The 25,299-nt window shown below is 36.6% G+C and overlaps 1 protein-coding gene across 3 annotated transcripts in view; it reads left to right on the plus strand.

Moving 5' to 3' along the window:
• LOC149263187 (uncharacterized) overlaps window positions 1–11,725 on the plus strand; it is a 198,627-nt gene extending 186,902 nt beyond the window's left edge. Inside the window, exons 3-5 of one of the 3 annotated variants that reach the window (XM_089425903.1) lie at window positions 10,649–10,760; window positions 10,895–11,196; window positions 11,280–11,725. In XM_089425903.1, coding sequence (XP_089282029.1) covers window positions 10,649–10,760; window positions 10,895–11,192 — 410 coding nt within the window. In that variant the 3' untranslated portion in view covers window positions 11,193–11,196; window positions 11,280–11,725. Of the gene's footprint in view, window positions 1–10,648; window positions 10,761–10,894 lie in introns of all 3 variants that reach the window. The other 2 variants (XM_089425902.1, XM_089425907.1) reach the window with 2 other exon arrangements.
• Window positions 11,726–25,299: the final 13,574 nt, after the last annotated feature.

Genomic DNA, 25,299 nt, shown 5'->3' on the forward strand with positions numbered 1-25,299 from the left:
TCCCTTTATGGCCTCAAACAAGCTCCTCGGGCTTGGTATGCCAAAATGGATAGCTTTCTTTTAGAATCTGGCTTTTCTAGGTGTCATTCTGACAATACTGTCTACACCAAGAAAGTGGGCAACTCTCTTATCATCCTTGTTCTTTATGTTGATGATCTTATTCTTACTGGTAGTGATCCCAACCTTATAAACCATGTGAAGTCCAGCCTTAAAAAGAAATTTGAAATGACAGACTTAGGACACTTACACTATTTTCTCGGTCTTCAAGTCTTGCAATCCCAAGAAGGTATTTTCCTTTCCCAGTCCAAGTATGCTTGTGATATTCTTCGTCATTTTCACATGGAAGACTGTAAGCCAGCCCCTTCTCCCTTTCAGTCTGGAGTCAAACTTTCAGTCTCTTGTACTTCTCCTGAAGTTGATGCTACCTTATACCGTCAACTTGTCGGAAAACTCTTGTATTTAACCCATACTCGTCCTGATCTTTCCTTTGCTGTTGGCCTTGTTGCTCGTTTTATGCAAAACCCCCGTGAAAGTCATTGGAAAGCAGCTAAAAGAATACTTCGTTATGTTCGAGGTACAGTACAGTTTGGGATTCATTACAGTGCCAAAGCAGCTCCTCTGTTAGTTGGTTTCACTGATTCTGATTGGGCTGGTGACCTTGATGATCGGAAGTCTACTGCCGGTTATGTCTTCACTCTTGGTTCAGGACCTATTACATGGGCTTGTAAGAAACAGGCTGCCATTTCTCTTTCGTCAGCAGAAGCAGAGTATCGTGGTGCCGTGGAAGCTAGTAAGGAAGCCTTGTGGCTTCGTCAGATCCTATCCGAATTTGGCTTTGAGCAGCAGCATCCAACCACATTTTGGTGTGATAATCAAAGTGCCATTCAGCTATGCAAAGATCCAGTCCAGCATCAGCGCAGCAAACACATTGAACTACACATGCACTTCATCAGAAAGCTCATTCATGACCATGTTCTTGAAGTGCAATATTGTCCAACAGATGATCAGGTTGCAGACATCTTCACAAAGGCTCTCACAGAGGCGAAGTTCACTAAACTTCGATATATGCTTGGAGTTCAGGAAGTTGTCACTAAGGGGGGATAGGCTCTAGTGCCTCCTTCCTTCTCCTATTGTGTCATATTTGTAAATCCTTCAATCCTATCCCAAGTTGTTCTTAAGGGGGGATGTTAGGATATTCCGACACATAGGATATAGTTAAGTTCAACTTGGTCTAGCATAGAGTTAGGTTAGAGTTAGGTAAAGTGTGTTTCTTTACCGTTGTACATTTTGTAACTTACAATCCGACGGTCACGATATGTAGTGATCCGACGGTTCACTCTCACCTTGGTATTACCGACACTTGATCCGTGGCTTGACACCCGATTGGTCCATGAGTTCTATTTAAAGCGCATGGAGGGTCATTGTTCGGGTAATCCGTGCATGAGAGAAGCTTATGTAAATTTTCATTCTTTGATTAATAAATTGTCTGTACCCACGTTGGGACAGGCCGTGGACTGTTTCCCTCCTTGCACTCTGAGGGTTTTAACCACGTCAAAAATACTGGTGTATTGATTTGAGATCTGGTTGTGAGCGGTGTCCTTTTGGTATTCTTTCTGAGGAACTTACTAAACGCGTTTCAAGGCCGTACTAAACGCGTTTCAGCGTTTCGTACCCGTTTCCGTACGGAAACGCCCCCTTTCCCTACGTTTCCTGCAACATAGTCTCAAATAGATAAAGAGAATCACAATCATATAGCTAAGCAGTAAGGTTTCACCAAATTTTAAGAGCATATTAGTTTCAAATGAACAACTTGCCTCTAGGGCTATTAGACCAGTAAGCCTGGTTGTACAGTGGCAATCCTTTCATTATGAACACTGACAATTTTATATAAGATTGCAACAACAGTCAAACCCGAAATTAATCAATCTGTCCCAATTTACAAGCTGTTTGTAATCCAAGACTTGTTAACTAGGACCTTTATTACTTCAGCTATTCTACCAAGCTTGCTTACGGTTGTTTCCTTCCGCTGCGGCTTCAATTGTTCCAAATTTGGATACTGCTACCAAATTGGGATCCTTGTTGCTATTTCCTTCCACTGCAGCCTCAACTGTTCCAAATCTTGATATTTCTACCGAACTGGGATCCTCGTGAGGGTTCTACTACCACTTGTGCCCTCAAAAACCCTGTGTTACTGCTCGGACAGAATCAATGTATTGCCCTTACCTGATCTGTGGTACAAGGGTCACTTGTTGATGTACTGAGCTGACTGGGAGTGCGGATAGCTCCTTGCTCCTACTGAGGTTGGTTGCCGCAGAGTAACCCTCACCAGACTTCGCTCAGACTACCACAACTTGATCAAACCCTTGCTTGGCTGCCCAGATCAAGGCCAGACCTCCCTCAGCCACAAAAATGTTACGCATAGGACTGGAAATATAGCCATTGTCCTAATTCGGATGCCTGAACTGACTCTGTGCTCCTTAAAGTTTCATTGTCCTTTATTACAAACTAGTTTTCAAACAAACAACCCGACTTCTCTCCTTTGAATGCCAGAAAATCCAGATGAAGAAAATGCCTCAGAGAATTATGCCAAACAGTTTAGAGAAAGAGATAGAGGATTAGCTACGGTGGGATCATCATCACCGAAACTAATTGAAAAGAAGGGGTCTTAAAACCCTCAGAGCCTCAGCTCAAAAAAACAGAGATATCCAACCAATCATTGATGAGAAAATGATTTCTCCTCTCTTATTTATAGATTCCTTATGGGGTCTCTTCTCCTTATTTTACTCCCCAATTCTGGCTTCCTTCACAAGTTTTGCCCCAGTTACCCCAAATTTACCCAATGTTGTCCCAATACATTGGATAACGAGTTTCCCCCTTTATCATTAACTATAGTGTATGGGGTTGGATAGGCTACTTCGTCCTCCCTTGGGCAATTAATCAATAGGGAACAATATAGTTCCCCCTTCCGACATTGCTTGTCCTCAAGCAATTGCAAGTTTGGGTGTTGCAAAATTTGCCCTTCAAACAACTCTTGAATATGGAATCTTCCTCTGTTGAAACTTGAATGGTGTGCACGATATATATCTGCTAATGTTTTATCTGAGCATTCATTGTCATCATCAATCGCTGTGTAATGCTTGTTTTTCATGCGATTTAGATCTTCATGAAGCCTATCCAATAATACAATTAGGAACTCGTGCATCCTCTTGATGATAACCTGCAAACTTGTACAACTATTCTTCAACATCAATACTTGTAGCATTGGTGCACTCATCAAGAATGCCAAACTTGGGATTATGAAAAAATAAGTGAGCCATGCCAAGCCTCTATTGTTCACCCAGAGATAGCATATCTTCCCCATTAGTAGAGGTATCCCAACCCCTTCTCGTTCAAGAAGATAGACGAGTCTAATATTCTCTAAAATACTTCTTAATCGTGCATCCAGTATCTCTGCAACATCACAGTCACCATCGTCATTCTTTTCATCATCCTTCTTCCACTCTCTGGATTTTGGCGTGTGTTCATCTGCAACTTTGGATTCGGGTTGATCTGTGGATGACACAATCTTCTTATGATTTGTGCTTGCTTCCAAATTATTCTCTTTCTCAAGTGAGACTTTGCCATAGCTTTCCATCTCTTCTTCCACTTCCTTTGACACCTGCATAGCAACCTCAAGTGCATCTTCGCCTGGAAACCTGTACACGGACTCCCTTACAATGTCATTATTCATTTCAGCCCTTTCCTCACCTCCTGGATTTCCATACCTTTCATCAATGGAGGAAGAAATGTTCACTGAAGTAGCAGCATCGCTCTTGGACTGTATGGACAGGTTGGATGGATTTTTCTTGTCTTCCAATCCAATCTCTCCAAGAGTATTGCAATCTTTAGAGGAGTCTGGTGCACCACTATTTTCATTGTTTTTGTTTTCATATAAGGATTTGTCTGGAGCCGAGGATGTAGGCACTGTAGTCGGTGATCCACTAGATTTCCTATCATTCAGAGGCAGGCCAGGTCCCAGGACTTCCTTCAAGTTCCCTCTTACAGGGCTTGGGTTCCAAACATTGTCCTTCACTTGATCTCATTCTTTCATCTGACTGACCAAGATCAGAATTCGGTGCTGCAGTCATTTGCATTTCGGGCACTCCATCAGAACTAGGTCTGATATATTTAGAATTTTCCAGGACATTCTTGGCATTATGATGCTCATATTTGTCAACAATGTCCTCTGAAAGGTTCTCATGTTCTTGAATCAATTTGCCTGCTGGTCTTCTTATGCCTCTCTCACTTTGTGTTTGTTTACAAGTATACTCTGTTGAAGTTTTATCTGGTAACCTCTCTTGAATTGAAGGCTTAATATATGTGTCATGCTCAATATTTCTTCCTGACCCATATCTTTCTGAGAAATGATTTCCTCTGACTGCCATCTCAGAATGGTCACAAAACAGTTCATTACCAAGTGTTGAGATAGTTGGTTCATGTGAAGAAAGTTCCTCATATGGTGACATCCATCCATGGCATGGTTTCCTCCCCAGTGGCACAGTTAACCTTTCCTTCAACAAGACTGTTTTTGTTGGACAAGAAAAGGGGCACTTCTTGCCTTTGAATTTTACAGGCTGGAACTGACATATTTTGAAGGCAATTAGCTGGAATTTCACCTGGTTCCAAATCTTCTGTTAATGCATGAGAATAGGAAGTGGCATTCGCTAGCACAATAGGACTGAGAAAGCTTCTTTGCCCATATCCATCACCATCACTATCTTTCTTAGATTGCTTCTCTTTTTGTTCAGGTGAGCAGAATTCATAATTATCAATTTATCAGCCTTCTTTAATTAAATCAGTGATTTTTTTTTCAGGTCAACCTATAACTTAATCCCATTGTCACACTCAACAGAGTACCTAGAAGAATCTTCAGGAGATGTGTTGATAACCCATTATCAGAGGAAACTAAGTCTGTATTAACAGTGAGAGTTCTCTTCATTTCAAACTTATCATTTATGCTGGCCAAGCTATTGGAAGTTCCTTTACTACCAGTACCTTCACTTACCATGACTCCAACAAGTTCCTTCATTGATAAATCATTTCTATATTTCCTGTGTGTATGGTCCTGTGTTTTGGGTCTCAATGAGGGAAACCTCATTTAACCATTCATAAGTGAATTCATTGCCGGATTTGACTGGGGTATTTAGAGCTATGTCACCACTACTCTGACTGATTGTTTCAACAGTAAGGTCTTTGTTAGTAATGACTTTATCGGAGTAATCTGTGTTACTCTGGTGAGAAGTGTGATTTGTGAAGTCAGTAGCAACATCAAATAGGAGATTCTCCATACTCGCATCACCTACCCCTCCTCCATCAGGTGGGTCCTCTTGAACACTGATGTATGCTTGACAATCTCTGTCATTTGCTTTACATTTTCTACAAATATCATCACTCTTTTTATCAACAAAATCCATTTCAACCTCTTCTGATGAAATTGCCTGGGCTTGATCATTACAGTCATCAGTTACAACCAACAAACCATCTTTCCTTATTACTTTTGTGTTTTCTGTCTCAATGATCAATTGTAACAAACAAGGTTCCTCCTCTTGATCCTTGATGAGGAATTTTGCCACTACTAAGATGCCATTTTCTTCTGCAATCTGTCTTAAGAAAGTTTGAATTATCTGTTTAATCCTCCAACCTTGTTATCGGGTTTTCGGTTTTCCAAAACAGAAGCATCCCTGTATACAAGCAAACACTCCATTTCAATTTCACCATTCTCTGTAACAGCATGTGATTCAAGCTTGGTGGATTTCTCTACTACATACTCCAATGGTGGATTTCTCTGTAACATAAACCAAGGTTCAGATTGCCTCCCCCCATCTATTACATGGCCACAGGTATTGTCCTCAATTTCGAAGTCCTGGGATTGAGATTTGCAATTCTCGTCCAGCTTGTTCTCTTCACCTGGCACACTCTATTTCTTTGAGCTTGCAGGTCACATCAACTGAGGGTGATAATTAAAACTTCTGTTTCTCCATTGAGATACCCTGAGATTCAAACTCATGGTTCTCATCAACTAAACACGGGAACTTAGTATCATTGGCTGGATTCTGTCCATTTGATAAATGCTGGTCAGGCTTCTCATCATTCCTAGACTTATTTTGAACCTCGCTGTTTGTAGAGTCATGATTACTCTTAGTACCCTAGATATTGAAAGGCTTGTCCCTTTCACTGGATCCTGCAACATGTGTTCCACATACAGGTATTGATGAAGGTCAGGGATAGGGTTAGTCCAAAAATCATTCCAATTCCTCATGACTGCTTTCTGCTGCCCTTACCATAATCTCCGGGCCTACCTTCGTACTTAATGTCACAGAATTCTTGAAACTTTAGGGCTGCCCAAGTATCCTCTCCTAGTGTTTAATATTCCCTCCAATAATCTGAAATATCTTTGTTCTGTTCTGGTGGCCTACAATTTTCTGTTTTCCGCCCATCTAGGAATTGGGGAAGCCAAGGTCTTGGAGTCTTCTGACTAGCTGTCCCAGTGCTAATCTGTCCGAGGGTATTAGGCAGAAGAGGAGCATGGTAATCACTTCCTTCTCCACTAGATCCATTAACTATAGTGCTACTTGCATTATTCACAAAATGGGCAAGAAGCTGACTAATCAGCAGTTATATTTTGCATGGTTTCTTCCAGAGACTACTTCTTCCTGTCTTCCTGTCCTCCATTGAAGCCTTCCTTGAAGATCCTGGGTCACTGATATCAACCCATATGCCCACAGGCTGGCAGGCTGCACAACTCTGATACCATTGTAATGTTCTTAGGGAATTTTTGCCCTTAGGATTATAAAGAATCACAAAATACTTCGACTAATTTTCAGAGTCTCCCTTTCAATCCCAAATAGATAAAGAGAATCACAATCATATAGCCAAGCAGTAGGGTTTCACCAAATTTTAAGAGAGGATATTAGTTTCAAATTAACAACTTGTCTCTAGGTCTATTATACTAGTAAGCCTGGTTGTACAATGGCAATCCTTTCAATATGAACACTGACAATTTTATAGAAAACTGCAACAACAGTCAAACCTTAGATTAATCAATCTGTCCCAATTTACAGGCTGTTTGTAATCTAAGACTGCTTAATCAGGGCCTTTATGACTTCAGGTATTCTATGAAGCTTGCTTATTGGCTGTTTCCTTCCACTGCGGCTTCAATTGTTCCAAATATGGATACTGCTACCAAACTGGGATCCTCATTGCTGTTGCTTTCCACTGTGGCCTCAAATGTTCCAAATCTTGATACTGCTACCAAACTGGGATCCTCGCTGTTCAAGATGAGGAGGCTTCTGCTACCACTTGTGCCCTTAAAAACCATGTGTTATTGCTTGGACAGAATCAATGTATTGCCCTTACCTGACCCGTGGTACAAGGGTCACTCGTTGATGCACTGAGCTGACTGGGAGTGCGGATAGCTCCTTGCTCCTGCTGAGATTGGTTTCCATAGAGGAACCCTCACTAGACTTCACTCCTTGGACTGCCACAGCTTGGTCAGACCCTCACTTGGCTGCCCAGATCAAGGCCAAACCTCACTCAGCCACAGAAATGCCACACGGAGGACTGGAAATAGGGCCGCTGGCCTAATTCAAATGCCTGAACTGACTCTCTGCTCCTCAAAGTTTCACTGTCCTTTATCGCAAAATATTTTCCAAACAAACATCCCAAAACTTCTCTCCTTGAATGCCAGAAAGTCCAGATGAAGCAAATGCCTCGGAAAATTATACCAAACTGTTTAGAGAAAGAGAGAGAAGATTAGCTAGGGTAGGATCTTCACCACCGAAACTAATCAAAAGAAGAAGGGTTCTTAAAACCCTCAGAGCCTCGGCTCAAAAAGACAGAGATATCCAACCAATCAATGACGAGAGAATGATTTCTCCTCTCTCTTATTTATAGATTCTTTATGTGGTCACTTCTCCTTATTTTATTGTGAGGGGTTACGAGTTGAGCCCTAGTTACCCCAAATTTACCCAATCTTGCCCCAAAACATTGGATAATGGGTTTCTCCCTTTATCATTGACTATAGCCTGCGGGGTTGGATAGGCTACTTCGTCCTTCCTTGGGCAATTAATCAATACGGAACATTACAAAAGCATCCCAAATCTGCTTTGCAATCTTGTTACCCTTGTTGTGATGAACAAGGTCTAGCTCAACACAAAGAGGGATCAACCCTAGGGCTGCATCCTTTTTCAAACATACTATATCATAACTATTATCATCTTAAAAGGGAAGCAGTTTCTCCAAATACATCCATAAGCCTTTGCTTCGAAAAAGGGCTATCATTTGATCAGTCCACATATGGTATTTGGCCCCATTAAGAATGGGAAACAACCATTATCCATCCGTAACACTGGTGCTACTCTTAAAACTTAAAAGTTGCATTAGATTGTCTGTGGGAAGAAAAACGGAGTGCGTTGCCCTGAAAGACAACATAGGTCTGCAAAATAATCCCTTAAATCTGCTGAAAAAGGCCAATCAACAATAATGGAAGGAGGTCACTGGTGGAAAAAATGGTAATAACCTTACAATCTGTTTGCTGGCCGAAAAGGGATCGCAGAAAACCAGTTTCAGATCTGAAATGACTCAAATAGCACTGAAAACTCTAGTTTCAAACCTGAATCAACCTTGAAAAATTGCCGGATAGAGAGAAGTTTTCTTTGAATTCAGGCTTCTATGATCCATATTGGACAATTAAGAAAAAACTTTCGGTAATAATCACATAAGAGAAGTTTTGCCGACGCGGTTTGAACGCGTTTCGAACCATCCAGTGTGGTTCATTGTCAGGACAAGATTGAGAAGCAGATCTCGGCACCAGATTAAATAGAGAGAGCAACGTAGAGACCCTTAATAATGTTAACGGTTATAATAAACAGCTAGTTTTTGAAAAAATAATGTTTTAATATATTACATCAATTACTTAGATCAAATTATATTAAATAAAATCAAATATTAAGTTATGGTTCGATATTTAGTCAAATTATTAGTCTAATTATTTGACTAAATATCGAACCATAACTTAATATTTGATTTTATTTAATATAATTTGATCTAAGTAATTGATGTAATATATTAAAACATTATTTTTTCAAAAACTAGCTGTTTATTATAACCGTTAACATTATTAAGGGTCTCTACGTTGCTCTCTCTATTTAATCTGGTGCCGAGATCTGCTTCTCCATCTTGTCCTGGCGATGAACCACACTGGATGGTTCGAAACGCGTCGACAAAACTTCTCTTATGTGATTATTAGAGAAAGAAGTGTCGACACTAAGTTTGATTCCATCTTGTGATCATAAGGAGATAGTAGATCTATGGTGAACACTTAAGCAAACCCTAATCCAACCAGGAAAAACACATCAGAAAAATATAAACAACACTTCAGTAATGAGTACAACAGAGATGAACCCATACGATGTGCTTGAAAGAGAAATCCAGCACAAAACAGAGAAGATTGCTGTCCAATCACAAGTGCTCAGGAGAGGAGTGCTATAGGTAGGCTGCCCTTAATCCTTTATCAATATAACAGTTTGAATTAATGATTTACATATGAGAAGGGTGATTTATTTATACATATCCATTAGAGTTTAGGGTGTTAACCCCAAGATTGTGTTTAGGCTGACCTGGTCAAATATAGGCAAATACAATAAAGTGGGTTACTACCCACATGTAGGCTCAATAAAGCCACTAGTACATCAAAGAGAGGGTTGGGATGTGGCCTCAAGTGAATATTAACCATAACTTCATCATGGAGAGCTTAGATTGGTTGTATGCTTGTCTTGGGATCAGTGCTAGCTTCCAGGGAGGCACACTTCTTGAGGAATCTCTGTTATAGTTTAAGTAATTTTCATGTGTATTGAGATAGATCTTGCCCTATGGGCTGCTGAAATGATCTTTGCTTGAATTCTTTACACTGCCTACATTCTTGAGTTTGCCCAGTAGTGTTGAGCAGTTTGAAGTTTCTGGCAGCGCTGTTGAAGAAGTTAGTTTCAGCTCTAATGCTCAAAACTTTATGAAGTAGATCTGTAGTTCTGTAAAAGTGAGGTGGAAATTTCAGATTAGGCAGATTTTCAAATTTTCTACAATGGGGGAATACAAGGGTTCACATGTAGTAGGTTAGCCCAGTGGTGGGCCTACATGAGCAATGAGTGAGAACAAGCATATCTAGAGGTCAATAGAATCGTTATTACACACGTTGGCTTATAATTATAATATTGGGATGTCACTTTGGGATCTCTTTTCTTAATCTCTGAGAAGTTATTAACTTATTATGTATTACTTAATACCAATACTTCCAGGGGCTGTGCTCCACAAGCATATCTAGTGTACATTATGTATATGCAGTTTTATCACGTGTTAATCCGTCTAGTTCTAAACTGTAAGTTGTTATATTTTGTGTAGAATTTGCAAGTATGCTTTAGCGTTGCCATTTGACTACTTTAAAGTTTTAGTTAGCCTTGCTAGATTCATGCATTGGGTACCTATGCATTACCTTTTTGTTTTGGAGGACTACTAACCAAATTATACTAACAAACATATAGTGAGATAGTATGAAATTCCTTGTAATATTGTGGCTGTCCAAACTAGATTTCATATATCTTGTGAATGTCTGCAGGAGCACAAGAACTTGCAAGGGAACTACGCGCTGCAGAACCTGGGGATCCCATAAACTCTGTGCTAGGTGGCATTGCCAGTGGTGGTTTGCTCGGTCGCATTCAAGGTTTGAGGCATTTTTTCATATTCTTCCATTCTTCGTAGTCATGTGTTTTCAAGGCCATTCAGTTTTTTCCTCTATATTTTTGTTCTTTTTATTAATTCCGCTACTTTTATATACGCTGCTAATAATTTGATTGTACAAAAGTATTTCAGGTGGCAGGCCTAGAGCCTTTCAATATGCCTTCATGTTTGCATTAGTTGGCACAGGGCTGCAATTTGGTGCAAATAAATTTCAACAATATCGATCACAGCCGTATTTAGAATCTACAACCACAGATGCATTGAGCGAGGCTGAAAAACCAAGTGAAAAGAAATGGTGGTCTTGGCCAGAGTGGGCACCCATCCAAAAGCTAGATGAGGAAGCGGCAGCAAAGCGAGCTCAGGAAAGAGATCTCCATATTCAAAGGACCATAGATAAACTGAAGAAAGGAGAATCCTCGTAGATGGGTATGTCCTTTAACATCTACCTTCTCCTTTTCGTTAGAGCTATAAGGCTGAATTAAGAAAATGAAATAAGTTACGCATTTCAGATGGACTTTGGAAATTTCAAGGTTCAACTGAGAGGGACTCAGCAGCTGGACTATGTACATTGAAAGATATGTTCTATGTGAGGCTCCTCTTTTCAAAGTTTGTTTTCTTGGTGCCCACTTTATTCTGTTATTTATGCTATTCAGTGTCTTATCTATAACACAATTTGAGTGCCAGCTGGTAGTTGGGAGTATACATTACAACATATGACACAAATTTTATAGTTGTCATGTTCATTTGAATTAGTCAAAGAACAGACAGATCTGCCTTTATTGAAACTTGTGGTACCTATTTCATAACCTCTTTTGTTCAATTTGCCTAAGTTGTTTTGTGGCGCATTAGATTTATTTTATCATAAAAGAAAGGAATGGTTGTAAATATCCCATCCTTGAAACATAGTCATCAATAAAATTCGCTGCTCCACATTGTAGCAGCGTCTTTTTCATAAGCATGGCGACTCTGCGCAAGACAGACAAGCATGGGTTCTTTCTTATATTAATTTTATTTGCAACACAACTAAAGTTGTCAGAATTACGAACGATATTGTTTACATATACGGCTTAGCAAAGGGAAGTTAATGGGAATAAAGGTTTGTTTTTCAAATGATTGGGAATGTACCCTTGAAAAGAAAGAAAGAAAGGCAGATGTTTTATCGAGTTAGGTAAGACCTCTTAGTCAGGACCTTGCTTGCTTGAGAAGAGCTCAGTTCAGTTATGAAAAGATGAACATCATTTTTGAAGGAAAGGAAATTGATTTAATACACTTACGGAAACGAAGTTGATTTAATACACTTATACATTGCTCTTTACTGAATTGAATGTTAAACAAGTATTTTCACATATTCGTGAAAAGAAAAGCCGAAGCCTGCGAGTGTGGCTGAGAGCTGTACGAATGGAGAGATGTCATGGCGCCCGTCCTTCGAGTGGGAGTCTTGATGTCCACACTCTCATTCTCTGCTCATCCCCAAAACGAGCTGAGCTGAAATTCTTCTCACTGCAGACTTTATGGCCATGGCGATGGACGATCAGAGAAAATTAGAGGGCACCGTGGTTTTCTCTGTGGTAGGGAGGCCTAATTATGGATTCGACATCTTCACCGTCAACCTCCCTGCAAATCTCTCTGCGCACTCACAGCCCAAATTTCTGAACGATCACTTACTCACCGATTCCAAATCCATCAATAATAACAATGGCCAGTTCGTTCCCCTTCTGATGCCAAGCTCCTCCTGCTTCGAGAAAATGTCACCAACGCCAAATCTACCAATAATAACGATGGCAATTCGCTCCCCCTCTGATGCCAAGCTCCTCCTGCTTCGAGAAAATGTCGATGCCGATATAATTCGCGCGTCGAGGAGAAAGGGATCGTTCAACTGAAAACCTCTTATCTTTTGTCCAACTGGTTTTCGATGTTTAATGATTTGCCAATATATGGTTTTTGTATAAGATTCATAAACACAAGAGATCAATGTTTAGTGATTTGCCAACATCTGTTTACTGTAGAAGATTCATAAACAAAAATCAAGAAAATAGGATGAATAAAAACAATGCAATTCTCCTCCCTAACCACCAAATAAGTTAGAATTTTATAGACGTTTAACAGAACACAACACAGGGCTGGTATGGTGGCGAACTATGGTAGTCCCCAATAAATTCAGTTGCATATTACCACTTATCCTAGAACTTGGAGAATATGAATTCGTCAAACTTATCTCACGATTCAAATCCGATGGAGTTTTTCACTTGTGGAACAGAGCCTAAACATTACATTAACTGATGCTTTCCTGCAAAACTGAAGCCAAAAGTTGTCATGTATTTTGTTCGGAAATGCTCACCTCAGAAAACGTAGGTGGCAATGTTACCACATCTTTCATCTAACGAAAGATCTCAATGGATTGAGCTCGATGAGGCTTTGCCTCACGACATTGTAGCTAGATTAAGTGGCGGCCGACGAATCTAGGTAGAGTGTGGTGAGGCAAAGCCTCACCATTAAAAGCCTTCGGCTTAATTATTGGTTTTTAAGAATAGGCAGCAAATTATTTAGATCATGTTTGCGAGAAAGATTATATAGAATGAGCAACAAGAAGAGATCAAATCATTCGCATTTAGGATTGCCTCCTATTTGTAAATCCCTGGTTCGAATATGTTAATGGCTGTTAGTTCTCCACCTTGGTGGACACAGGCGATTTCCATATTTGAAAATAATGGTTACACCATAATCATCGTGAAAGGGTCTAGGTATTTACTTGTGATAGCATTATTATCAAAGTTGTGGTAATATTACATTATTGGAAAAAATATATAGGGATTCCTTTTCAAAAGTACAAACTATTTTTAAAATTGAAATTGGTATAAGATATTTTTAAAAAGTCTTAGTTTAATTTTTTTTTAAATGGTTTGGTATTTTTCTAGGCATTTTTTTTGGTCAATTTTTGTTAGATTTGTTGAAATTACAAGTTTGAGTTGTTGGAATTACAAGTTTGTGTTATGAAATATGCATAATCCTAGTGTTAAAGAGGTTTGTTTATTGGAGTTGAATATATTTATGCACTCCAAAATACATTTTAAACAAAAAAATCACAAATTTGCAACAAAAAAAATTATTACCAAATTTTGGCAAAAAAAAATAGTAAAAATAAATTAACCTTTTTTAAAATAGTGAATTTATTTTATAATTTTTGTATTATAAATAGTAATTTTTATTTTCATTGAGAGTAATATGATTTTTCCATTTCTTTCATAATTTTTGTATCATAAATAGTAATTTTTTTTAATTGAGAGTAATATGATTTTTCCATTTTCCAAAAAAAAAATATTGACATTTTCTTGAATATATATTTCACATTTAAAAAAAACAAACAAACAACAACAAATATATATTTGTGGCTAACATTTTAATAATATGCATTTTCCACATTTCTCTGAAATATATAAATATTCTTGAAGCAAATTTATTTGAAACATATATTTCTTGTTGAAATCAATAAAACCTATAAATTAGATAATATAATAATTGAAATCCATGCTATTGATTTTTTTACATGTTTATAATAATTAAATAATATAATTTAATAGTAAAAATTATATTAAATAATTTTTGGACTAATAATAATTAAAAAAATCTAATGGAATTGGTGAGCTGGAAAATTATGTAATGTGTAATTCTAAAAAGATGGAGGTATATGTATACACTTAAAGAATATTGTTGTTTTTGGAAGAGTGCAGGATATATTGAAAAAGTGTTTTGGAATAGTTAGTATATATATCTATCTATATATATATATTGAAAAAGTATATGTTAAGATTAAAATTTATCCGGTATATGTATATACTTAAAACAAATATTGTTGTTTTTGGAAGAGTGCATTATTTATTGAAAAAGTGTTTTGGAATAGTACTATAGTATTTTTTGAAAAAGTGTTTTTGGAATAGTATTATAATATAAAGTGTTTTTGGAATAGTATTATATATTATAGTGAAAACATATATGTTAAAATTAAAATTTATCAAATGGAACTATTTTAAAACTATTTCTTATTAATTTCAAGAGTTAAAGTTTAAATAGAACATATAAAACAATAATATAGTTTTCTTAACATTTGAATTTCTAACTAAGAATAATGAGAAAATTATTTTTCTAACTAAGAATATAGAGAAAATTAAAGTTGCTTTGCTTGAATATATTAAGTATCGAAGGTTCATTGATAATAATGCTTGAATATATTAAGTATCAAAGGCTTATTGCTAAATTAAGGATGGTTCTTGATCCTTGATTGTGGGAGGGGCCTTGAGATTAAATATTGAAAGATAGCCTAACTTCATGGTTGTTGAATTTTGTAGCTATGGTCGGTCTTCATAATTAACTGTTTTAGCTCTTCAAATTTATGTAAGACATGTTTTTCATGTCGGCCTCAAAAGAGAGAATTTTGAATTTCTAAACTAGAAAATTTTGGCTCCAAAAAATGTCAAGTCTGCCCTCCAAATGATCAAGTTGCCACGCCCCTTTGGACACACCACTTTGTGTTCATCCAATCACTATATACCCATTAGACTTCATCAATTGGGAGACAATTAAGTTTACTTCTGTTCAAGCAAAGGAGGAGAAAGACATGGGCATATCGAGTTTAAAGGGCAAGTCGAGAATATGGGTAGACCTAAACTCTGAGGTTTGACCTGGGTATGTTTGTGGTCAATTTGACTTTGTTTTTTACTAGAAGATTAGATTGTATATATTGTTGAATTGAATAATTCTCTAAGGAAAAGGTTGTTGAGTTTTCCCCCATTCCTAGGGTAAAATTCTTGTGTCTCTTGTTTGGCTGTCTCTTTATGATCCTTTTGGCTTTTTTGTTTCTACCGTTGAAGATTTTTTGTGTAATTGCTTAATAATGATTGTGAACTCATGAAAGATTAAGTTAAGAATCATTATTAGATTAGAAGACTCTTAAAAATCAACATGGTATTAGAGCATGGGTGAAAGAGCGACCATCTTGTTTCAAGTTAAATTTTAAGGCTTTTTCTAGCCCTAGTCCAACTCTGATTGTAAGGACGAAGAATATTCCCAAAGGAAACCAAGATCTATTTCATTTGTTTGTGCACTAAAAGATCCATGTTCTATTCTACCTATATGAAATCCTAAGCATGTGACAGAACCAAACGACCTCTGTGATGATTATGAAGAAGGGCTGAAGTTTGTAGATTACAACAGATTGCAGAATGTCGAAAGGCCTCAATGCAGATTGTAGAAAGTTGAGAAGCCTTAGGAATGACAAGTCTATAACAGAGGTCTGAGAAACCTTAGTGTATGAATAAAAGAGGCTGAAACTCTAGGTTAAGGGGGTCTCAGTTTGTCTACAAGGGACCGAGAGGCTTAGGACTGATTGTAGAAAATCGGGAGGCCTCAAGGTTGACCTTAGGAAGGCCTTAAGGATGATAATCAAGGCCAAAAGATCCTTTACTAGGTCGTAGGCCTTGAAAGGGCCAAGAAGTCTCAGATCCTAAATAGTAGTCCAACAATGTTACCTTGAGGAAGTTATTCTATTACATTCATTTGCGGTGTAAGATAAACCCCAAAGAAGTATGATCGAAACCTGACAATATGGTAGCATTGGATCAAGATTTTAAGTTGTTGAGAAGCAACAAAATTAATTATTGATTGTGGTAAAAGTACTTGCTTAAGCATATTAGACAATTCAGAGGTTCAAGAACCACATTCGTCATCATACTTGGACAAGGACCCAGCTGGAAATAACATCTCTGATGAGTTTTGATATTGAAGCCCTATTATAGATTGATAAAGTCCGACCAAAATCTTCATGTATAATTTTTTTTTAGTATTTTGAGACCTATCCTAAGGTTGATTTCTTTAAGGCCACAAGACAAACTTGTCTAGGCCTCAAAACTAAACTAAGTAATAACTGTCATACTTTGACGATAATATAATATGAATCTCTTTCATATGACCTATTGTGTGCCTGGCAAATGAGTCATTGCTGAAGTACCCTCAAGCAAATCACATTAAAGTATTGATTATGACAATGAGGATTCAACTCATCATTCTTGACTCTGTGATAATAATTTGTATGGATTAATTTGAACAAACTCTCTCATTCTGTTCTAATACTGGGCAAGATCAAGCCTCCATGTATTAGATCCCAAAGGGGGCTATTCTAATTATAGGACTATAAAAATGAGAAGGCATTAAGATTGTTGTTAAATGATTCTATGCAAGGATCAACGATATTGATTGACTTGGTAAGTTAAGCTTGGTGAAAAACATGAAGTCAAGCAAGTCTTGGAAGACGAAGAACTCCCTCCAAAGTTTGTCTACGTGATATGTATGCAAAAAGTAACTTGCTGAATTCAGTATGGGAACTACATGGCACATGCTTGTCCTCCTATGGTTTGGATAAGAAAGTTGCACACGACAGACATGATAATCCTATTTTGTTTGAGAGTGAAGACCTAAAATATTTAAATCTGGCTTATGATTCAAAACGCTGAAAAGCATAATAAGGCCAAGACAAAGTGTTTGGTATTCTGACGTATGATTGAAAGATATGTGTTCAAAAGAAGTTGCAGAGTTCTAAGCCTCTAATGCCATATACCTTGTACTTCTATAAGAAATACATTGTATAATTGAGTAAAGGTTCTTCTCAAGAGTGCAAAAGATGCCTTGCGTTGTACTATTGAGATTATGATTATATTCGCTGAGCTATTGCTTGAGTCTAGGCGTTGCTAGAAAATATTAGTATATGGATGAGTTTTCCTTCAAAGTATTTGAGATATGATCTAGTAAAATACTTCAAAGATGTTATGAGATTCACAATAGCATATTGGACTTACAAAAGGTGTCAATAAGATTTAGAGTTCTTAGGGTTTGTAAACCCTAGAAGACAAAAGGTCTTGAAAAGCCCTAAGATTAGTGGATAAAACTTAGATTGATGTTTCCGCTGAAAGAAGAAACCCTAGCTCATGCAAGGAAGGAATGAAAGGATGAGGATGATGAGTTTGCAAGATGGATGTAAGAAGGCAAAGATCACGAGGAAGCTGGCAATTTCCTACAATCCTCAAAAGGCAGGTATTTTATATCTCTCTTCTTTGATTATTATTGCTTTATTATTAGTTAGCCTCTTGTCTTTGTTTCTTTTTGCGGGGTTATAATCGTTTCTTCCATGACCTCCTAGTGAGAGTTGTAGGTACATCATAAAGGTTGCTAAGGCTTTGGCAACATATGAAAGCATTGGGAAGAACGAAGCAAAGCTTGTGACAAGAGGATTCTCCTAGAATAATTTGTGTTAAAGAGGGAGAATTTGTACTGACATCTAGAACATTCCTAATGATCAGGAGAGCTCCTAGTTCAGAGGGAGCATGCATGGCCACAAAGTTTGAAGGATACACTAATGAGCACTATGTCGAGATATGAGGGAAGTTAGTAGTGAATTCCAAGTGGATCTACAAGTATGTGGTAGATGGAAACATAGAAAAGTACAAAGCGAGGTTCGAACATTCTTCCATAAAGAGGGAGAAGACTATGACAATACACTTGCTCCAGTTATCAGGAACACTTATGTTAGAACTATTATTATTTCTATTGCTTTGTGAATTGCATTAGGTGGATACAAAGATCACTTTCCTCAATGAAGTAATTGAGGAGGAATAAGTGTATCTAGAGCTACCTTAGGGCTTTGAGGTACATGAGATGAAATCTCGTGATTTCAGACTAAAGAAGGTTTTGTTTGATCACAAATAGACACGTTGAGCTTGGGGTGATGGATATCTGATGAGTCTTCGTTGATCTTATTATTATGACTTGTTTATGATGAGAGCAGAAGGACTTACGTGACAGAGGGACCAACAGTGGTAGGAAGATTTGCCTCCATGATAGAGGGAGCAGTCAAAACCTACTTCAGTGTCAGAGGGAGTTGACATCTGAGTTCGAGATGAAGCATCTTGGTTGGATACATTGCTTCTTAGAACTAGAAGTGTGGCAGAAACTGGGTAAGCATATTATCATGATCTTTTAGAGATTTGGATAATGGACAACCAGTGCATGGGCACTCCTCATGGTTACTAATATGAAGAAGCTAAGTAGTAGAGGGAACAACTAGACTGCTACAATAGGATCTGCTTCAGTGTCAAGCAGCTGTGGTGATGGTTCTAGTGAAGGAAGCAACTATAAGGATTACAAAATCAGATTGGATAGAGCGTGAAGAAGACATGAAGAGCATATCAGGGTGTTGTTTCAGTTTTGTTATGATATCTTGGATGAGTAGGAAGCAAACATCTCTCACAAAAATGCTAAGAACAAAGTTGTCAGCTTAACAGAAACTGTAAGAAGTTCTCATTTTTTTAGAGGTTGCAAAAAATCCTTTGATTTTGAAAAGTGTTGACGCTGAATCAACCTCTTTTTTTGGAGCATATTTTTGACACTTTAATTTTTCTCATTTATTATGTACATTTTTTTTAAATGTTAGTGATTTTCATGCCAATTTTTGAAAAATGTTGATGCAACATCAACCCCTTTTCTCTTGGGCTTATTTTTGACATTTTAAATTTTCCGATATATTAAGTATGAATAATTTTTTTTTAAATGTTAATGATTTTCATGCGGATTTTGAAAAACGTATGCAACATCAATTTTTTTATTTTCTTCACACATTTTACGTATAGATATAATTAAAAAAAATAACATGTCAAATAAATGATTTCTATGAAAATAAAAATTAAAAATAGCAAATTTTATAAAAATTTAGAACTTTTATGTCAAAAATGATAATATTTTGATGTTTTTTTTTCAAAAATAATGTTTTACATAAAATTTTAAATAAAAATAACAAAACAATTTAAAAAAAAATAATTAAAAACTACGAAACAAAAAAGTCAAAATAACCAAACAAAAATAAGTTGAAAACAAAATTAAAAATAATAAAAAATTAATTTAAACAACTAAAGAAGATTAAAAAATCAATAACCAAATAAATAAAACAAAGAAAAATAAATTGAAACCAATCAAAAATTAATTTAAACAATTAAAAAAAAATTAAAAATTAAAAAAAACTAATAAATAAATAAATAAAACAATATAATTTAGTTAAAATTAATATTTAAAAAATGACTTTTTTTAATTATTAAAAAAACAAAAAATATTATAAACCATTAAAAAAAATGTTATTTCACACAGAAAAATAAAATAAAATAAAAACTAAAACGAAGTGTAAAATGTTATTAAAAAATAATAAAAAAATGGAAAGAAAAAAACAAATTAGAAAAAAAAACCCTAATTTAACTTTAAAAACGAATTGGATATATATATATATATACCAAATTATTAAAAAATATTTAAAAAAACTAAAAAAATAAATGAAAAATCAAAATATAAATGAAAAAAATAACAATAATAAAATACAAAAATATTATTAAAAATAAAAAAATTATTAAAATAGAATTTTATTTTTATTAAAATACAAAATTTAGAATTTATTTATTTATTTATTATTTATATTTTAAAATAATATTATTATTTTTTTTTTCCAAGGAAAAAACGGTAACCTTTTATTAAAAATTTAATGAAAAGTTACACTATCAAATGCAATGAAGCATTCAGTATATTGCCACCTGGGCTCGCAGCGTTAGTGAACTAACGTGCACAAAGAATAAGAAGAAGAAGAGAAAAAGAACGAAAAAAAGGGAAAAAACTTGTCTTCTCAGGTTTTTCGCCCCTTTTTCTTTTCAACCTTGCGCCATTCTCCCACAGTGGGCTCGGTCGAGGCAATGACTAACTGGGTTGTTTCATTTTGTTGTCCTATTTCTTTATCTGAGTCTGATGTATCTGAATGATGCTGTCGTTTGATGCCTCCCATGCTTTGATCCACGCTTGTCATCTGTTGCTGGGTCTCTGCCTGGAAAGAATGTGGCTGTAGCTCCTTGTTGACTGCTGTATTTTCCTTTTGGGTCTCTAGATCAACCTCCTCTATGTTTGTATCGTCCTCCTCTGCTTCTGTTTCTGCATCTTCTGATACTGTGGGGGCTTTCTTTTCCTCGGTTCTCTTCTTTATGACATTGTCTATGTTCTGCCATCCTTTGTGCTTCCTTTGTTGTGGCTTGTTCTTGTTGTGGCTTTTGCATGCATTGAACAGATGACCTGTTTGTTGACATCCCCTGCATCTGAATGCTGTGTTCTCATAGTCCAAAGATTGTTTCCATTGTGTATTGTTGAAGTTCAGGATGATGCTTTCTGGTAACCCCTGGCTGAGATCTACCTCGACGCAAATTCTAGCAAAGGTAAAGATCCCTTTTAGATGCCTCTCTGTATCAATCTTCAACATTCTTCCGAGAGTATTTCCTATGGTTGCTAAAGATAAAAAGTGCCAAAAATGCATCGGAAGATTATGTAGCCTTACCCATACCGGCATTTTTGATACCACCATGGTGTTTGGATCAAACTCCGGGAACCAGGGGGTGACAAATAATCCCGCACTGCCCCAGAACCATGGTCCTTCGGTAAGAGCTTTATCCCTCTCTTCTTCGACGCGAAAGACTACTATGAAGAATCCTTTCGAGCATAGGTGAATCCGGCAGTTTTTTGTCCATGTCATGTGTATCCATTGGTACAAAGCATCCGATCTAGGCCAGAAGCCGTTAAATCTACAAATGACTGCATTTTTTTGTAGATATGTGAAAATACCCTTTACCTCTGGGATGTCCAACAGAATGGAGGGACTCTCTGTCTATGATATACTGCCCTGGAGGGGTATTTACATTTGCATGTTCTTTCCCCTTTTGATTTTCTGTCCCCTTTGCTGCATCTCTGTAGGATCCTGTAGATTTTGATGTAGATCCCTTTGATCCCCCTCGCAGCCGGTGATTGAGAATAACAGTTGAATCTTTTGCAACCCTGTAATGCTGGAGGGTGTGATGTTCTTGCATGCATTTCCCAGAAGATATTAAGATTTGAAATGCAGCTGGGATTCCCAATTTGTCCTGGATTTTTTGTTTAAGCTCCAGAACCCTCATGCTTCCCCAGATCTGCAAACACAAATGTCTGCCTTCTGTTGATCTGATGAAAATTTGTTGCACTGCCGAGAAAATAGGGGTTTCATCTAGATCTACAACTTTTCCCTTTAAAATACGCCCTGGGACGGCCGATCCAAACCACGGCGCACTGGAAAGAGGCAGCGGAAGCGGCATACGCCTCTCTCCTTCATAATCGCAGACAGATTTTTGTCTCTGCAATACGATCTCGGTTGATGGTGGAACAGTGCGACTGGCTAGAACCGATTGAGTTGGGTAGAAAACACCTTCTATTGCCGCCGTGAGGAGAATTTTCTGCACCCTGTAAGAGGGGAAGCGTAACCGTCGTATTTTCCTGAGGATTGATGCGTTGAAATCCTTTCCCGCTGCAGATCCGAACCAGGACCCTAGGGGGGCGTCAATTCCATAGCATCCAGTGGCCTGCCGACTTGCAGAACCATAGCGGAGCAGTTCTGTTGAGGTCGCGTCGGCGCAAAGAGAACCTCCTGAAACCCTAGATCCAAACTTCGCCGCCATCGCTCTCCTCCTAAAATAATATTATTATACAAAACATTAAAAAATAATTAAAATAAATTAAAAATATATATTAAAAAAAACATAAAAAAAAACAAAAACAAGTTCCCTTCCTTGGCCGTCCCGCCAACGGGTTGGAGCGATGATGACGCCCCTTTGGCGGTGCAACCGACGTGGGGGGCAATTCCCGGATTTGACCCCATGCCCCGATGCGATGGTAAAGAGTTGCCACTAGGAAAGCTAAAGCCACGGGGGCGAGCGGTGGGGGGGTTGATTCCTATAACACTGTTGTGACAACAATGTTGCGAACAATGTTGCGGGGTGGCGGGTCGATTCAGAAATTGATCCCCCGCCTTAGTCGCGTCGCCAGAGTAGTAGTAACAGCTTGCCACCTTGGCAACACAATTGGGGTAGAGACTTCACTTTTGTTTTTTGTTTTTTTTTTTCATTTTATTTTTGTAATATATATATATATATATATATATATATATATATGATGATGATGATGATTAACGTCCACTAAGAGCAATGTGGCCTATCGGACGACATATTAATTTTAGAAATTTTCATTTATTTATTTAATTTAATTTTTAAATTTCGTTTTTTTATGTTTGATTTTTTTAAATATATATATATATATATATATATATATATTTATTTTTTTTTTTTTCCCTTTCATGTGTGTGTGTGTGTGTGTGTATATATATATATATTTCCATTTTTAATCTATCTTTTTTTCAATTTTTTTTTTTTTTTACTTATTATTATTTATTAAACTCTTTTTTGGGTTTATGATTTAATTTAATTAACTATTTTTTTCTTTGTTTTTTTTTTGCTATAGTGGTTGTGTCGATGTTCGACTAACAACCTGACCCCAATACATGTGAATTTGATAGTTGATTTTTCAGTTTTCGTTATAATGAATCAAGTTCTCCTCTACTATGTACTATGTGTTAATTTGATGGTTTATTTTTATGTTTTTGTTGTAACGGGTCAAACATGCCCTTACTATGTGTCAATTTGATGGTTGGTTTTTAAGTTTTTGTTGCAATGTGTCAACTTGTATTAAGCGAAGATTTTAAACCAGCCTATATCCATCTTAACTCCGGATCTATCAAGCGCCGAGAGGGATCAAACTTTTCGAGGTGCAAATATATTTTTTGAGTGCAAAACTTGAGGAAAGGTTTGCACCTCGAGAGATTTGATCCCTCTCAACGCTTGATAGATTCAGAGTTAAAGATGGATCTAGGTTGGTTTGAGTCGTGTGCGGCCAAAGAAAATATGATTAATTTTATCGAAAATATGTAAAATCATCTAATATTAATATATTATTTTAAATATGCTAAATAGGTATTGAGATGGTCATTTTAATTTTAAATTTGCTTAGTTACCTCACTTTGTTGAGTGATAAATATTGTGAATAACTTTAATTATGAAAAATGATAAAATATTTTTTTTGAATGTAAAGTGACAATGTAATAGTGTTGAATGATAGAAAATGTGAATAATGAGAATATCATAAATTACAAATAGTCTTCCTTGTGATTAATCTTAAACTTTTTCTTCTACTATTTTTTATTGTCACCTTTGTTACTTTTGTCCTATTTTCATATTGATTATATGAAATGATAAGTTAAATTGTAAACAATTTAAATCTTTAGCTTGAGATATTGTAGTAAACATCATACCTTGTCTCTCTTTCTTTGCAATATTAATAGGTTGAATTACTATAACACAAAAATCAATGTACATTGTCAATAGTTTTTTATGCTTACACTAAAATCAATGCACAATATTAATCCAATCATTTTAAAATTAATGCACCATCATACATCCAATTACATCAAATCAAAAATCAAAATCTACTTCGAAATCAATGCATCTAATGCAAGAAATCAAATAAGAATAGAAAACAACATTTACACTGAAATCAATGCATCTAATGCAAACAATCAAATATGATTAGAAATCAACATTTACACTCAAATAAATGCATCTAGTGCAAGTAAGCAAATACGTTTACAAACCAACATCTACACTAAAATCAATGCATCTAGTGCAAGTAAGAAAATAGGATTATAAACCAACATCTACACTGAAATCAATGCATCTAGTGCAAGTAAGAAAATAGGATTATAAACCAACATCTACACTGAAATCAATGCATCTAGTGCAAGCAATCAAATAGGATTAGAAATCACCATCTACACTGAAATCAATGCATTTAGTGCAAGAAATAAAATAGGATTAGAAATCATCTACATTGAAATCAATGCGTCTAGTTGATCCGGATTTAAACAGAAACGCAAAAAATTACAGATATAACCATAAATACAAAGATGCAGTAGAAATAACACTTCATTTCATTAATATAAAATTCTGAAATATGCTTACAAACAGAATGGAAATAACACTAGCTCGGGCGATGGTAGCTTATCTCTAAGAAGAGATGTAGCGGCTACATGCCTCTGAATTGCATTACAATGAGACTCAAGGGCCTTTTTATTATTGAACAATAAGAGCAAACCCTAAACAACCAAAACCCTAACTTGAGGAGATGTAACACTAAGAGTTTATGGGCCCCGTTAGGGTTAGTTGGATAGCCAACTTCCCGGGGTCACGACTTGGTCATATTATTCCTGTTTGATGCGCATGATACCTCGCTAGAAATATCTCTCCGAGAACTACAACAAGAAAAATGATTTTAGACAAAAAATCACTAGTACAAGATTGCCAAAAAAACGTCGTTTTGGGCCTCAAAACAACTCTGGAAGTTTAGGACCCGAAAAACTATAAAAAATAATAAACTGTGCTACAATTAAGGAAACTGAAAAGCTGAAAGAAACAATGGTGGGGGTCCAAGTGGAATTGGTGGGTGGCCACCAATATCCACCTAGACCACTAGTGCAAGCAATCAAATATTATTAGAAATCAACATCTACATTGAAATCAATGCATCTAGTGCAAGTAATCAAATAGGATT

The sequence above is a fragment of the Pinus tabuliformis genome, chromosome 6, assembly GCF_031772625.1.
Source record: "Pinus tabuliformis cultivar Carrire ecotype Pingquan chromosome 6, CPIR1, whole genome shotgun sequence".
Classification (NCBI taxonomy): domain Eukaryota; kingdom Viridiplantae; phylum Streptophyta; class Pinopsida; order Pinales; family Pinaceae; genus Pinus; species Pinus tabuliformis.